This window comes from Aphis gossypii, chromosome 3, assembly GCF_020184175.1.
Source record: "Aphis gossypii isolate Hap1 chromosome 3, ASM2018417v2, whole genome shotgun sequence".
Classification (NCBI taxonomy): domain Eukaryota; kingdom Metazoa; phylum Arthropoda; class Insecta; order Hemiptera; family Aphididae; genus Aphis; species Aphis gossypii.
Genome location: NC_065532.1, coordinates 42271534 through 42287938, shown reverse-complemented (window position 1 = coordinate 42287938; position 16405 = coordinate 42271534). Strand labels below are relative to the sequence as shown.

General features: G+C 33.8%; 1 protein-coding gene across 4 annotated transcripts in view; it reads right to left on the bottom strand.

The window, feature by feature from the left end:
• The window catches only part of LOC114128046 (mushroom body large-type Kenyon cell-specific protein 1-like), a 111409-nt gene that overhangs the window by 31961 nt on the left and 63043 nt on the right, over window positions 1-16405 (bottom strand). Inside the window, exon 1 of one of the 4 annotated variants that reach the window (XM_050202705.1) lies at window positions 4912-5319. The exons of 1 other annotated variant lie outside the window; for it this stretch is intronic. In XM_050202705.1, coding sequence (XP_050058662.1) covers window positions 4912-5029 — 118 coding nt within the window. In that variant the 5' untranslated portion in view covers window positions 5030-5319. Of the gene's footprint in view, window positions 1-858; window positions 1271-3473; window positions 4028-4911; window positions 5320-16405 lie in introns of those variants that run through there. 2 more of the 4 variants (XM_050202706.1, XM_050202708.1) reach the window with 2 other exon arrangements.

The following is a 16405-nucleotide window of genomic DNA, read 5'->3' as shown; positions in this document are numbered from 1 at the left end:
TCAAAACGTCAAATCACACCTTAAAGAGGCCAATTTCATTTATTTAAAATTATTATATACATATATAGCGTATAAATTGTTAATATTTCTATATGAATATGCGCATATTATATACCTTGAAGTAATGTTTACATTTCCTTCTCGCGACTATACTTATTAAATTCCTACTCTGCAGCTCCTCTTATAAATTTGACGTAATTATGATTTTTTCTCGACTTAAGAATAGCCGTTTAACTATGTGTATACATACAAAGCAAATAATTCAGTGAGTTCAACTAAACCATTCGAGAGCTTGTTTGTATTGTTAAAATTAAATTCACTTTCAACTTTTATAAAACTCGCAAACATATTTTTTTTAAAACGGAATTTATATAATAAATGTACCTATATAGTATATATATATATACAATATACATATATACTGCAGTATATTATAAGACTCTCGGAACACTTAGAATATGATAAAAATTACAATCACGTCTTTATAAAGCTGTTTTTATGAACTTCAAATGAGTCGGAATATCATTACTGTGTTTCATGGTTTTTTACTTAAATTTGTATAATATGCGCCTATAATAATGTACTGTTTATTTTGCGTCGGTTGTGTATATATTTATCTACTCTCTATATATTATAATCATATATACCCTTTGGCCTTTAAATGCATTACCAATTACTATATTATACATATACATTACGGATTTTCATTAATTTACAATACATTTATATTTTATTAGATAAGTACGGTAATAATGCAATTGCGCTGTATACCAAGTTTATTATACGTGTTATGTGTATATTATTATATACTATACCTATCATATTATATATATATATACGAGTATTATAGATACCTACCTATACCCGCACAAATTCAAATGCGATTCGTGCAAAATGTTTCACATCAAATTCGTATAATATCAAGTCCGTATCGTACGCGTGTCATTGTCACGATGATGGTGCGGTCGGTCGGCAGGCTGTTTCGTGTGATTTGTCTGCTGCAGTGTGTATCGATACCGACAAAAAGTTTCATAGACAATAAAATGCTGGATTTTACGAGTACTTAATCGGACAATATCATAATACGTACTGCGTCGAAACGTGTATAATATTTTATTCCGAATTGATCACGGGCTTGTTAAGGGGCACAGCAGCGTATTGGCGGCGGTATATATAGGTCTGAGGTCACGTCGCAGTCGCGCGTATAGGAACCGAATGGTAAAGCATTTATTTGGTAAAAGGTTATCAGCAGGTTTTCTCGGTTATTTTTTTTTTCCTACAGGCGGGTCAAATTCGTTATCAATAATACACACTACACATATTATATCCATATAATATTTATAATATTATTTAAACTATAAACCGAAAAAGAAATGGCGTTATTCGTTATGACAATAAATCATATACATTATTATACATATACTATTCAATATTTGTAATGTTACGTACGTACGGAGCAGAGGAGTGGGGCAATTTGTAAATTATTGTTTCAAACCAGACTGCTACAATATGTATAATGTATACTAGATATGTATAGGGAAAGAGAGAGAGAGAGAGAGAGAGAGAGAGAGCTATACAAAATTATGATATCAAAGCAATCGACAGCAGCTTTATAAACATTTAACTATACGCAGCCTTCAAAACCAACGATGATTTAAATAAACGAATGTGTGTAAGACAAGACAAGTATAATAATATTATAATATGCGATTACAATTATTATTTATAAAATAATTATTTAGGTAACATACACGTATTATATCTATATGATAATATATTAATAATTATTATTATAAAAATATAATGTATGTATATATTTGTTATAATATTTTTACCCGACGACGATGACGGGTTGTTGAGGTGGCTGTGCGTGTGTGTGTGTGTGTATAATGTATACACGTACACATGGAATAGTCGATTATGGCGGACAATTTGCGATAACCGTTGAAAAACTGTCGTTTGTTGTCTGTGTGCTATTTTTTTTTTAACTATTAATCAGTTTACGGTCGAACGAAAAAAAAAATAAAAACTTGAGAACAAAGCGATAAATACGAGTTTAGTATTTTATAGTAGTATATATTATAATATAATACTATAACCCACAAAATATTAAAGCGAAAAAAATAATATATGTCATCGGAAATGTTATAATTTGTAAAGTCTCTCTCCTAGCGCGTCTACTTTATGTGCAGTGTTTATACAACAATCACAACTATATACAAGCGCGTAAGTATACTTAAAAAAATACATAACGCAAAAAACAGGTTTTTTTGGAGGGTATTTTGTTCTATCTAGCACATATCCGATTCCAAGTTATCGTGTCTATTGGCACACCGTATACGTAATATATATATATATAGTATTATAATGTAATATATTATATTCCCCCGTCACGTGACATCGCACGAACCCATCGTATATTGTTATTAGTGTTACACCTATACAACAACAGTATTATAGTGCTCAAAAACAAAAACAAAATCACGGAAGGCAAAAAAAATCGATCGGTCGAGCCGTATTAGGGCTTTTCCTTTATATTTCTGCAGCGATATAATACATGAGAACCGCGCGTGTGCGTAAGATTAGTTATAATAAAATGTGCATTGACCGTTTTTACATAAAATAATAATTGTCCGCGATGGACAAATACATAATATTACATATAAGTTTACCAAAAATATAAATTCAATAAAATGGCAAGCGGAAACGTCCTGAAAAATTATTGTTATGGACCGATTGGATTGTTTTTCGAAAACATTTCGTGCGGCATAACGTTGTATAGAATCTAATTTGGCTAATGACCGGCAAATCACGGGGCCCTTCGTCCGGCGGCGATCCCATTTGCATAATTGCTATTGCATACTGGACCCCCTACCCCTAGCGCGTATTGTAGGTACCTACACATAAACATACGTTTTTTTTTTTTTAAAAAAACGACCGTTTTTATCCACGTGCGAGTTCTCCGTTATAACACATATAATATAATAATAAGAACCGTGTAAAAACGAATAACCACTTATTCTGTACACTTAAATTCTGCATGTAATAAAATTATCGAGGTGACGAAGTTACACGATTCGTTGTATCGAAAACAACACTCTTTGAATTTAATCGTTTTTAAATAAACAACACACTCGAGACATATTATGCATATATAAATATGTATACATGCGTATATATAGAATATGTGTAGATAGATTTGGTAACGAATTCGGTGATAATAATTATACGATTATTTAAATATTCACATATACACAAATAATTAAATTAATTACACTGTCAGTAATTACATATTATGTTTTTTAATTTTACTTGACGCGGTTCAGCGAAAAAGAGACAGAGAGACAGAGGGAAGGTCAGTCGCAATTTCAATAACGCCTAATAAATTTAACCTAATCTAAGGACGCGGTTTAAACAATGGTTGACCTAAAATCACATGACGTCAAACAAATTCATAAAAATCATAAACGTACCGTGCCTGAACGCTCTGGATCGCCAAGTTTGAGGCGACGAAAAAAAATTTGAATTTTGCGGCGAATTCGGTGTCCAACAAAATAATATAGTTGTTTGTCGCTTGCAACACGAACACGGACTCGTCGAACACGAGTTTAATACATTTATTACGAAACGAAAATAATTAATTATTTACATAGAACTGGTATATAATCGCACGAGCACAAACAAACGAACACTGCGAGTAAATAAAAATAACGACGATAATAATAATATAATAATAATTAAAAAAAAAAAAAAAAATTAAAAAAAAATAAAATAATAATAGCAAATAATTAAAACGATTGAAATAATTATAAAATTTTATTTTTGATATTAAAAAAGTAAAACGAGCAAAACGGAAAAAAAATATTAAACCGATTGGTAATAAATTTATTTTGAAGTCGTTGCGACCGCCCGTTGGTGCATCCGAGCACAGTGCATCTGAATGCAGGAGGACCGCTCATTTAGGTTGGTCGGGCCGTCGTCCTTGGAGAACACGAAATGTGCAACATGCATTAGGCTGTCGAAAAACTGCATTTCGCCGTCGCCGCCCGGCGCGCACACACGCACACCCGCCCGCCCCCACCCGTCCGAACAAACGCTGCCGCCGGGCCGGAGGAGGGAATTCACGAAGACGTCCGATGCACGGCCGGCGCCGAAGACGGCCGAACCACTCTCGCGCAGGGAGCGGTGGGGCACCGGCAGCACCCCCGACCCGCAAGTCTTTTTTGTCTCACGCCCCGCCCCGCCGCCGGCCCACGGTGCATTTCCTATAAAACCCCGCCGCTGCCGTTGCCACCCCCACCCCCCCGACTTCAACGCCGACAACGTCGTCGTCGACGCCGCCACTACTGCCACTATCATCACCGTTACCACCACCACCACCACCACCATCGCCGCCGTCGCCGCCGCCACTACAACCACCATCACCACCTCCACCGTCGGCGTTGTCGACACCACGCCGCTACCTCCTCGACCGCATCGCGCGCGCCTACCCTCGGCCTACTCGGATTGACCAGTGTGCGTGCGCGGTTTTTTTACGCCTAAAAAAAAAAATAAAAATAAAAATGAGAGAAAAAAAAGAGGGTCCTGGGCCGAACGAAATAATCGATTTTTGTTGCCGAAACGTCGTCGTCGTCGTCGTCGCAGTCGCCGTAGAAGATATATTATTATTACTGCACACACTATCGTCGTCGCGGCGGCGGCGGCGGCGAAGGAAAACAAGATAAAAATAAAAATAAAAATACGTTACAACGCGGATCGCGTTGAGGCAGGTCATAGTCACACACACATACCGCATAGTCGCGCACAATATTATAATAATAACGTTCTGTCGTGGATCCTATACCTACCTAATATACCTATCAGACCTACCTATATTTTTACTTATACGAGATAGCGATGCAGCTGACTTACCGATGATGAGCACCATGTTGTGAGACCACCGGCGCAAGTGTTTCCTGACCGCCTGACGGTCGTGCGCCCCGGCCGGGCACGGGCCGCATCCGACGGCCGTGCGGCGCTGCAACTGCATCGTCCGCGCTCTCCTCGGCGTATACGATCGCGCACACGCACACACACAGACACACACACCCCGTGTACGCGCGCGTATTATATTGTGTTATTATTGTCAAAAGTGCACTGTGCACTGTGTGCAGTTGCAGTCGCAGTCGTCGGCAAACACACTCTCTCTCGCGCGCGCGTATCGATAATTGGCGGGACGGCGCACGCGGCTCTCGGCTACGACTCGCGGGCCACACGACGACGACGGTGACGAGACGGTACGCGCGCACGGCGGACGGTCGCGTAGTATATTACAACACCGCGCGCCGGCGATCCGACGTGTGCATGTACATTGCATGTGTGCGCGCGCGCGCGTGTGTGCGTTTGTAAGTCCTGCACCGCGTGCGTGTGTGTGTGTGTGTGTGTGTGTTTGGGTAAATCTGAGCGCGAGCGTGTGTGTGTGTGTATTTCGTCGGACGCGTTCTTCGGCAGTGACGTCACGAGTCTGCGGATCGGGCCAGGCGGGCGGGTTGGCACGTCGTGATGCAACACGTAGTTGCATTCGTTCCCCACCAGTAGTAATAGTAGTAGTAGTAGTAGGTATACATTGCAACCGAACGTGTATATAACACATATATATATATGTATAAAGCGTAAGTGTGTGTGTGTGTGATGCCGAGTATACGGGGGCGCCCCCGCCGGCCGCCGTCGACTTCCGCTTTTTTCCGTTCCCCTTCTCGTCCGGCCGAATTTTATTTTTTTATTTTATTTTTATTTTTTTTTTTTTGTTATAATCACTTAGCAACCGAAAAAAAAAAGGGGAAGATAATCAATACTTCGGGTCTAGCCGGGCCACGCCAAAATACCGTCGTCTCTACGCCGCTTGCACCGCGTATATATATATGTACACGACCGCTTTTTTAAAAACTTATTTCACACACGCGCGTACGAGGCCGTTTTTTATCGACTCGGCGGCGGCGGCGGCGGCCTATACGCTTCGGCGGCGGTGGCGGCGGGAACGGTAGGGAGAGCGGCGGCGGTCTGCGCGATAATGCACTCGAGGGAAAAACGAATACATTGCACAAAACCGAATCCCCAAAACGCGTCGCGTCTTGTGCCCTCTTTTTCCGACCCGTCACCGCCCCCGTTAATATACATTATACTTATACGTACTGCGTGTATGAATATATTATAATACGTAGGCTCTTACACCGTATACACTCGTATTTTCAACGAATTTGACTCGATGTACACTTCCCGTATTATCACGTCCGTACAGTGCACGTATACGTTTAGACAACGAAGACCTTATTACTTATTAATATATACTTAAATAAAAAATGTAAATGGACGTTTCCTTACGTGAGATCCGAAGACTTTTATGGGACCTTATATATACTATTTTAACCTACACGCAGCCACGCAGATGATAAACATATCCGTGTGTATAACGTCTTTAATATTATGTATTATATTAATATAAATAATATATAATGATATTTATTATATAAGTCGAACGAATATAATATACGAGAGTTATAGAATACACGCGATGTCTTCTATTATTCATCTTTTCAGCTTTTAGTGTACCTACCCGAGAGGAGGGGGGGAATTCTTGATAATCCCGTTTATAAATAATAAATGTTTGTTTCTTCTGCTTTATTCGTTCTAGCTAATTTCTCCGCTACCAGATTTTTGGTATTTATCACCTATATTAATTTTAAGCATACACGACATAAGAAATTTGTCTACAAATTTTTAGTGTAAAAATATTATGTATACATTTTTCTTTAGTGTATAAATTAAAAGAATATTATAAATTAACTATATAAACATACTTCTAATGTATTTTTATTTACACACACGTTTTTTTTATATTTAAATAAAGGCAATTAAGATTAAAAGTGAGAAAATTTCTCCTTTTATCCCCGCCCAAATGACGCCCCTTATAAGTTTATATAAATTCTTGTAACGCGCGCATATCTAATGGACCGACCGAACACGAAATGCGACGGGGTGCATCCCAGACAGATCGCTAACGATTCTCGTTTTTTTTTTTTTCTATACACATCTTCAGGGCATGCAGTTTTCGCGAATCGGCCTAAAACAGTTTCTCTCGTGAAAAATTTCCATTTTTTTTTTGTCGTTGGCGTGACAACCCTCTTTGTTCGGATACGTCGTCCCCTCTTCTTTTTTTATTTTACTCGAAATATGTATTATATACAGTGCGTGCAGTATATATACGCATATATATTTCGTTCAGACATTGTTCTGAAGGGTCACAGCGGCGGTGGCGGTATTAGCGGGAGGAGGATGTATTTATATATACATAATATATATTATGTACATATATACTGCAATTTATGTATTACATAGGCCTGGCACACGTATATATAGGACGAAGGGGGTTGCGCTCCGCGCGTGGTTGCCGAATTTAGCTGGGCTTTTCTTTGTCGTCTCGTAGTGCATGGGCCCCGCGCGCGCACCGCCCGCCGCCGACCCGTCTGCCGTCGCTGCCGCCGTCTGGTGCCGATAGCGAGCAGCGGCGGCGGCGTAGGCCCACGTCGATAAAATTCCCGGCGAATTTGCATCTTCTCTCTGGCCGACGCCGCCGCCGTCGTCCCGAACGTTTTGGGGCGGCGTCGGCGGCGGCGGTGGCGATGACGGTGAGTGTGCAGTGGCTGAGAGCGCATTGCCGGGCGACGGAAGTGCGGCGGCGGCGGGGTTGGTGCAGCGGGCAAAGAACGCGAGTCGGCGGGTGGCGGCGTCCGGTGCGTAACCGAAAAAAAAAATATAAAATGCCGCCGCCGCCGCCGACGAAAATTAAACGGCCGCCGCCGCCACCGCCGCCGCGAAAAAAGAATTTCGTTGATCGATCGCCGCCGCGGCCCGCCTGCGTGCAGTCGGCGGCCCATCGCACCCTGCACTCGTCTCGCCGTCAACCGTCGTCCCAAACGCAGCACGCATCGCGCGCGGCGGCGTTATCGGCGCGTCTGGCCTCTTACGAGCGTGTCGGCGGCGGCGAGTGCATAATATTGTGTGTGTACAGGGCGAAACAGATGCAGCTGCGAGCGATATCGCGTTATTTTTAATTCATCTCCTCGCGCCCGCATCGATTTACGAGCGTATAATACCCGCGCGGAGCTGCTAAAACGTCGTATACCGTAATAATGTTACCGTTTTGAATGACGAGCGGGGGCGGTTTATACCTTACGATATTATTTATACTATATATTATATTATTATTATCGTCGTCGTGTTTACCGTAATAACATTGTGACACGAGTTTACAAAAGTCGCTATATATATACTTATTATTAAACAACACATAATCGTCATATTATTATTATTGTTATTTACGTATATATTATATTATTATACAGTAGTTTACACTCGTATACACACAAACTTGACAGGCTATAATACAATGACATCAAGAATATATACCGCGGTCGGGGTATGTGTGTACGGTCTATGCTGCAGTGTCCAAAACACATTATATCGTCTCTCCCGTTTTATGTGTATATAATTTATTGTACGTTTTCGCGTTTTACACACATTTATGCTTGACTCAGAGCTAGAGAATTTTGGCTAAAACGATATGATGACTATAGAATTCGAGAAGATTTTTTTCCACGTTATATGGCTGAAGAAATTAAATTCGAGTGGTTATTGTTATATCTACGTAAATAATTATATAAGTTATATATATATAGTAGGGCGTATAATACAACAAAACATTTTGATTTGTTTTGAAGAACTAATTTCCCAAATCAATCGAACAACAAAGCTTTTAAATTATTCTAATTCTGCAGACGCGTATTTATATACCATTCAATATATGATTACGAAACAATTCGTTTGGTATTTTGCTGTATGAACTATGAAGTTTAATCTAAAATTATAGAAGATATATATTTGGACAGTGTTATACTGTTATCTAATACAAATCACAGAAAATAGTAAAAATGTAAAAATTAGTTACCTATAATGTCCCAGTATCGTAATAAGATAATTATTGTAAAAACCAGAATATATCAATAAGTCGACACGTAAGTATATTATTTTATCAAATAACAAAAAAAATAAGTGTATGTAAAAAGTTAACTTAAAAACCAAATGAAAATATGTTTTTAATTCAAACAATTCTACAAACGTATATTATGATAAAATAAATATTTTATAAAAATTCAATAATTTAATATTATAATGTATGAAAAATTAAAATTTTTGTAAACTCAAATAATGCTATGAATACTTTTATTATTTATAATAGTTAAAATTGTATTCTATATTAAGTATAGGATGATTAGTAAAATTTATGGAATATACTTTGCAAAGGTATTGCTCAATAAAATCTTAAATAGAACGGTAAAGTGGAATTTTCACTTAAATTCAAACAAATGAATATACAATATAATACGTATGCAGATTATATATATTATTTCAAAAACCAAATTAAAATGTTTTTCTACGCTATTATTAATTTGAGATCTAAGGTTGATGATTAAAGTTTATTTGATTTCGTAAAATGTAAAAACCAATAAGTACATTATAATAGCTATATAGTAGACTTTTATATAAAGCAATTAAGATTTGTTGATGGGGTTTTAACACGTTTTTTCTTAAAAATGTATAAGGACGTTAAATGTTAAAACATTTGTAACGAACGTTGAAAATGACAAAAAAAAATGTATAGTATAATAAATACATATTTTTGAATACACCAATAACACCATAGAACTTTTCTACTCATTAACAAAGGGTAATAACTATAATTGTTCCAGGAAATCATTCATGCATTGCAGTGCATATCTCAAAGAAATGCAGCTTTTTTTTAATTTTTACCTAAATATATGTAACAGTTCAGAATACATATTATACTCATGTACATCATCATTAAGAAATATGTACATCAGTATTCAATAAAATTATTAGTTAAATTAAATTAAAATAACAATAGTCAAAAGAATTTCCATAAATAACTATACTTATAACTATAGAGACTGGATTTTAAAGCATAATAAGCAACTAAGAAAGCATACGATTGTTTTAAAAAGCAAAAAATAAGTAGGTATATTTATTTTTTTTTTAAAAGCATGACCAATAATTAACACGAACTAGTTATAAAAACGAATAAAAAAATTTGAAAAATTAATTTAAATAAAAAAAAGAGTTATTTACCATGTATTTCCTTAGATTTTCAGTAGTGAATCTGACAGAATATTTAACATTTAACATAGAAAACGAACTCTTTACATCCACTGAAGTGATCGGTCATACCTACAAGAGGTTTCATATTACAACACTAAATCTTAAATTTTGAAATGGTCGATATCGATGTTATAGGCACACTGCCCGTATAGTTACTGCAGGGTATTATGATAATATGTAGATTGACACTATACGTTTGATATAATATTTAATAACAACCCGATAACGAAAATAATAATAACCCAATAAAAAATAAGCATTTAGTCTGCATTCTGGGTTTTTACGTTTCTTATTAATTCAATTTTTTATTATTATTAAAGTGACACACTTAATAAATATATAAAAATTCTACAGTTAAAATAACTGAAAAAAGCAATAAAAGCATTTATATATATATAAAAGCCAAAAAAAAAGCAAAAATAAATTGGTTTATTTGATCAAAATGACATGAAACGAATTTATGTATAAAAATTAGATTTATATCTTATATATAAAAAAAGAAGCATATGCTTTAAAATCCGAGCCCTATATTCATTACTATTTATAAAATACAAACGTCTAGATATTAAATAATATGTTTAATAATATTATAATATACCTTAAAAACTCCGTGACGAATGTATTTATTGGCAGGTCGAAATCCTCTCTTAATAAATACAATGAAAAGGTTTTATTATTGGTCTTAATAGATAAGTCGTTCTTAAGAATAAAACAAAAATAAGTAAAAATAAAATATTAAGTTCTGAGGTCATAACTATGGATCAAGTGGATCAATATTTTTATTAGAAAACTCTAAAGTTTAGACTTTTCAAGAAAAATTGAAAAATGTTGATTAAAATAAAAGTTTTTACTAAACTTTTATTTTAAGTTTTTTTTTTAAAGGAAAACACAATATATATTATATTTGTCTACAAGTATTAATTTAACATTTAAAAATAAATACAAAATATTATTATAACGATATTTTTTTGTAACAAACATCTATATTGATAATATCGTTAAAACGGCATTTTACTGACAACAACAGTAGGTATAGCTAGATTATAGTACCTACAATACATTTCTATTTTCTACATTACTGGACTGCACCTTTTTTCTAACTTGTGTATTTATTGATGCTAAAAATGATAGTCAGAATTCAACGCTCAGCGTTAGTTTTACCTATATAGTAAAAACTAAAAGCTGTAATTTTAAATTAGTTCGTTCTTTGTAGGTCATATTACTGTAGAATACATAAAATGGTTTTTATGTAAATAAATAAAGTTTTGTTTATTTGTCATTGTTTTTTAATCATATTTGTTAAACACTTTTGAAAAATTATTTTAAGAGTAAACGACCTACATTTTATTCATATTCCGAAAAATTCAAGTTTTTTCTGAAATGTATTATCTAAAAATTCTTTAATTTTTCCATGTTTTTTGGGGCTATTTTTACTGATTTTTCTTTGAGAATTTCATCTCTAGTTATAATAATTTTTAAAATATTGAGTATAAGGTAATATTGTTTATAAAATACTCATTACTCTTAAACAAATTTGTAAAAACGTATCGAAGAAACATTTTCGAATATTAATTTTAAGTTTATGAATTAAATGCAAATAATTTGCAGAATAAAAAGTCCCACTTTATTATTAAAACATTTAAAGATAAATTATTTAAAAGAGTCGTACTACTGCAATATTATATGAAAAAAAATTAAAGAAACCAGATGAGCAATTCAATAAAATCTGCAGTAAAAAATATTTATGTTTACTACTGTTTTTTAAATAGTTATAAATAATTAAAACAGTACAATGATAAGTATTTTTTTTTTAATAAAAAAAAGGCAACAGAATTTTGACGTAATAAAGAGACTTTAGTACCTAATAACTTACAACTTATCTACAAGTAATTTCTTATTTCATGACTTTAATTAGCTCGTATTCAAAAATGAAAAAAAGAACATCGTACTTAAGTACTTCATATTATTATTATTATTATTTATATATTATAATTAAAAAAATAGTTATAACTTAAAAGTAATTTGATTACTATTTTTATTTTTTAAACTAGTAAGTTATAGTTACACAAGTGCATAAATAAATTATGTTAATTATAAACTAATAAAAAGCCACCAATTACTATATAGATTAGAAACTAAAAAGTAAATACTCGTAAAAGTATTTCTAAACAAATTCATTGAATTAAATTCTACTTTTGTTGTCATATTTTCCCAATTCATTTATATTAAAACTTGGTCACTCTAAAATTCAAAATGGGAAAACACGTTTCTATTAATACAAATAATATACAACTTTCTGCTCCTCTTTGAATAGATTCAACTTGAGAGTATAATATTTTATCGAATTGAAGACTAAAAATAATAATTTAATATATGAGTGTATGGCCATTGCAGTTAGCTGGAGCAGTTATTCAAAGTAATGACAGTATTAAAAACGAAATGCATTGCGTAAGAAATATTATTGATTAATATCAAAAAGTAAATATCAAGCTTAGAAATATAGCTATGTATATTACAATGACATCACACGTATTTAAATTTTAAATAACAGTAAAATGTATTGTGATTATTATACAGAGCTAAGTTCCATTACAACGAAACAATAGACTATTGCTGGATAATTATACAGATTTGATTGTAATAATGTATAAATCTATATTATAATGTGCACACATTTTTTTAAGTAATTTTCTTGTATCGCGCTTTACTACAATATGAACGTATTTAATAAAATTAATTTAACCATCAACGGGCATCAACTCATTTTTGCAACATATAATATTATACATAATTTACATAAAATGGATTCAATATTAAACGCTGCAGGGTTCGATTCCTTTTGATATTTTGGATATTATATCGATTGCCGAGTAGTAGGGGCATAAAACCATAAGAGTGAAAAAGAGAGAGTGAGTGAGGAGGTTAAAAGTGCGTTTGCTGGTTCTCTCGTTGAAATTCGATTTTTTTCCAATTATATATACCCGGCCGGGATTCAATTCAGCGAAAACCTTTTTGAAAACCGACATCAAATGAACTCTTCCTCTTGACATAATTATTATTGTACAAAAGGTCCAATAGCTATTTTTGTAATTAGACACCATTCCTTGAATTGAACTAAGCATGAACACAGCAATTAAATTCTGTATAGTCTCTGATAATAGGAATATATTATATATATTTTTTAATTAAATACATTTTATTTTAAACAATATAATGATAGTAATATATATATATATAAGACGGAAAATGAAAACTCTATACACACACGTACACGCAACATTTTCTAATGTTACTAAATTACCCAAAAATAGAACAATGTTGCAGTGCTATGCTTCCGGAATCATTCGCTTCATCACTCAACCAGGACCCCTGTATACTATATATTTCCGCCTCGATGAAATTCAACATAGCCGTCAATCCATTTATATATATACTCGACGAGATATTACTCTCCAGTCTCCCCGGCTCCCCCGCAATATTATGTTATTTATGTAGTCTTTTGTTATAATATTTGAGCGTAGTTACCTCTTAGACATTATACGCATAATATATACATGCAATTAAATCTTATCAATACTCAATGACAGTGTCCGTTCGCCACTACATCATCCGTGAACTTATTTTTAATGATTTTTTTTTAAAAAATACGAACGATATCCAAATAGTACATGTTATATATTTCGATAATCGCGATATTCTTATTTAATATATACATATATATATTAACTGTACGGTTTATTATAAACATAATATTATTATACTATTGTGTAATGTGTATACATCATTCGCATTAAATAACATCAGTGCAGTTTCCGCCTATCTGCAGTACCTATATATATGATATATATGTTATGCACAAAATGGAAATTGACGGTGTAATTTTAATTGACGTTAAATATGATGATATACAATATACGTAGAATAATGATTTAAGTTTATTTACCAGAGTGTAAAAAAAAAATTAATTCCAAATCATTACAATCTATTTCATCTCCGTGGACTTGGGAGTCGACGGACAAATACACGCAACGAGGGGTGGCTTTGCACCGCGTTATATTTTAATATACTGTGATTAAACTCACATTTATTTACAGTGTGCGCATTTAATCAATGATACACTAGTAGTCACCGTGATAATAATGGCATGAAAGAGATCAAAAGAATTGCGGTAATGCATACACACTTTATATTTAAACGAATACAAATTACATCAACCCTATGTAATATTTTACGTAACCCTTCGTATTGTTATTGTAGCGCAATTTATTTCTACCAGTCTTTTAGTCTATTTTTTTTTCTCCGTATATTATATCGGTTTCATATACCTATATAATATTAATAAACACATTCGCACACGTACACTTTACATACGCACACACACAGACACACATACACATCTGAGTTCATTGCGAAGTGTAACGAATCGTTTCTCATATAAAAGTGTACTGCAGAATATAATTATTTCATTTTCATATGTGCACGCGTATATGACTATATGGTCGCGGTATATAACATGATTGTCTAATGAAGTGTTTCATATTGTGATAGTTAAATACGGATACACGACGATATTCATGTTCCACGATATTCCACTTACATATATATGCATGTGTTTGTGTATAAAGTTAATATAATTAAATTAACACCTAATTGATATTAAATAAAATTCTAGCTTTTTTTTTATATAGATACCTATAAAGGAAGTAATACAGTTAATGGTTTGAATAATAAATACCGAATATAATAATTATTTATAAAACATATTATAGACAATAGTAACCTGCAACTATAGCTATATAAGATGTTACCAGAGACCGTGTACCTATAGGTACTGCGGTTGCAGATCACGTCGCTCTTCAGCCACCTATATAATATTTACCTACTCATCCCGCGGCGGACGTTAAATTACAAAATAGCTCCTAAATATTAAATACCATTTTACTGTACTTACGTCTCATTCAAAATATTGTAAATAATAAACTCGTATTGTCTTCAAAAGTATACTATTTCTGCACTCCTATATATACTTACGCTGTTTGTAACTTATAATTACTAATTAGCAGCATTTAAAGTACCCACTTTGTTAATTCTGTTGAAAAACTACGCGTTATATTTTGTACGTATTATAATATAATATTATTATGAAATATTTGCTGGTTTGGCGTTTGCTATAACACTTTTTCAGAGGTGAGCGGGCGAGGGTTTAGGTGCAGTATTAATGTGCCGAGGCACGCAAATTTTTTATAAGTCATCAGAGAGTATATAGGCCCTCTCCTGCATTTTTTCAATTCAATTTGCACGGTCTATATAAACGTCGTGGAGAGCGTATAATTGTATTTTCAAATGTTGAATATATTATTATTTATTATAGCATTAGACTGTTTGTGTGGCTATATATATATAAGTACACGGAAAACGGTGTTTCGCTAATTTCTTTTTCGATACACTCCTCCGGGGTAAGTATATATACACATATTGCATATTTGCATATTAGGTATATACGTACCTACTAATATATACCAACAAATGGGCTGCAGATTCATTAATTAACGTGTATCGTGGACCACCGTTTGAGATAGATAATAATACGATAGCGCAATGTGGTCGGACCCCAGTGTATTACACTGTATATATATATACTATGAAATATGAACGTGTACGGACTTTGTCCGCAGGTCATGATATACTGTTATGGTGTGTATATAGACATTTTAAAATCCTACACAATATAATTATTACAATAACAGTTGAGTATGTACAAAATATAATATCATAGATTTCCCGACTCAAGCAGATCGAAATTTAGGCGTATAAACAATGACATCATATAATGTATAATATAATGTAACGTTACATTGCCGCCGATGGAAAAGCTGCTGTATGTATATATAGGTGCATGTACAATGTTGACATGCATAATATGGAAATAAAGCTAAAGTATATTCAGTTAGTACGTGAATCCACGTAATATAGACATTAAACGCCGCGTGTAGGGTGGGGCTCGAAGGGTTATAAACTATAGTAAGTGGAAATTAAAACCCTTATAACGCTATATATACCAATATATGAAATATATTACAACTCTTATTTCGAATGTAGTGAACTGGAACTGTAAAAAAAAAAACGTATAAAAATATGTTTCTATAATAATAGTAATGACATTATTAATAATTAACTAGGTACTATATTATAA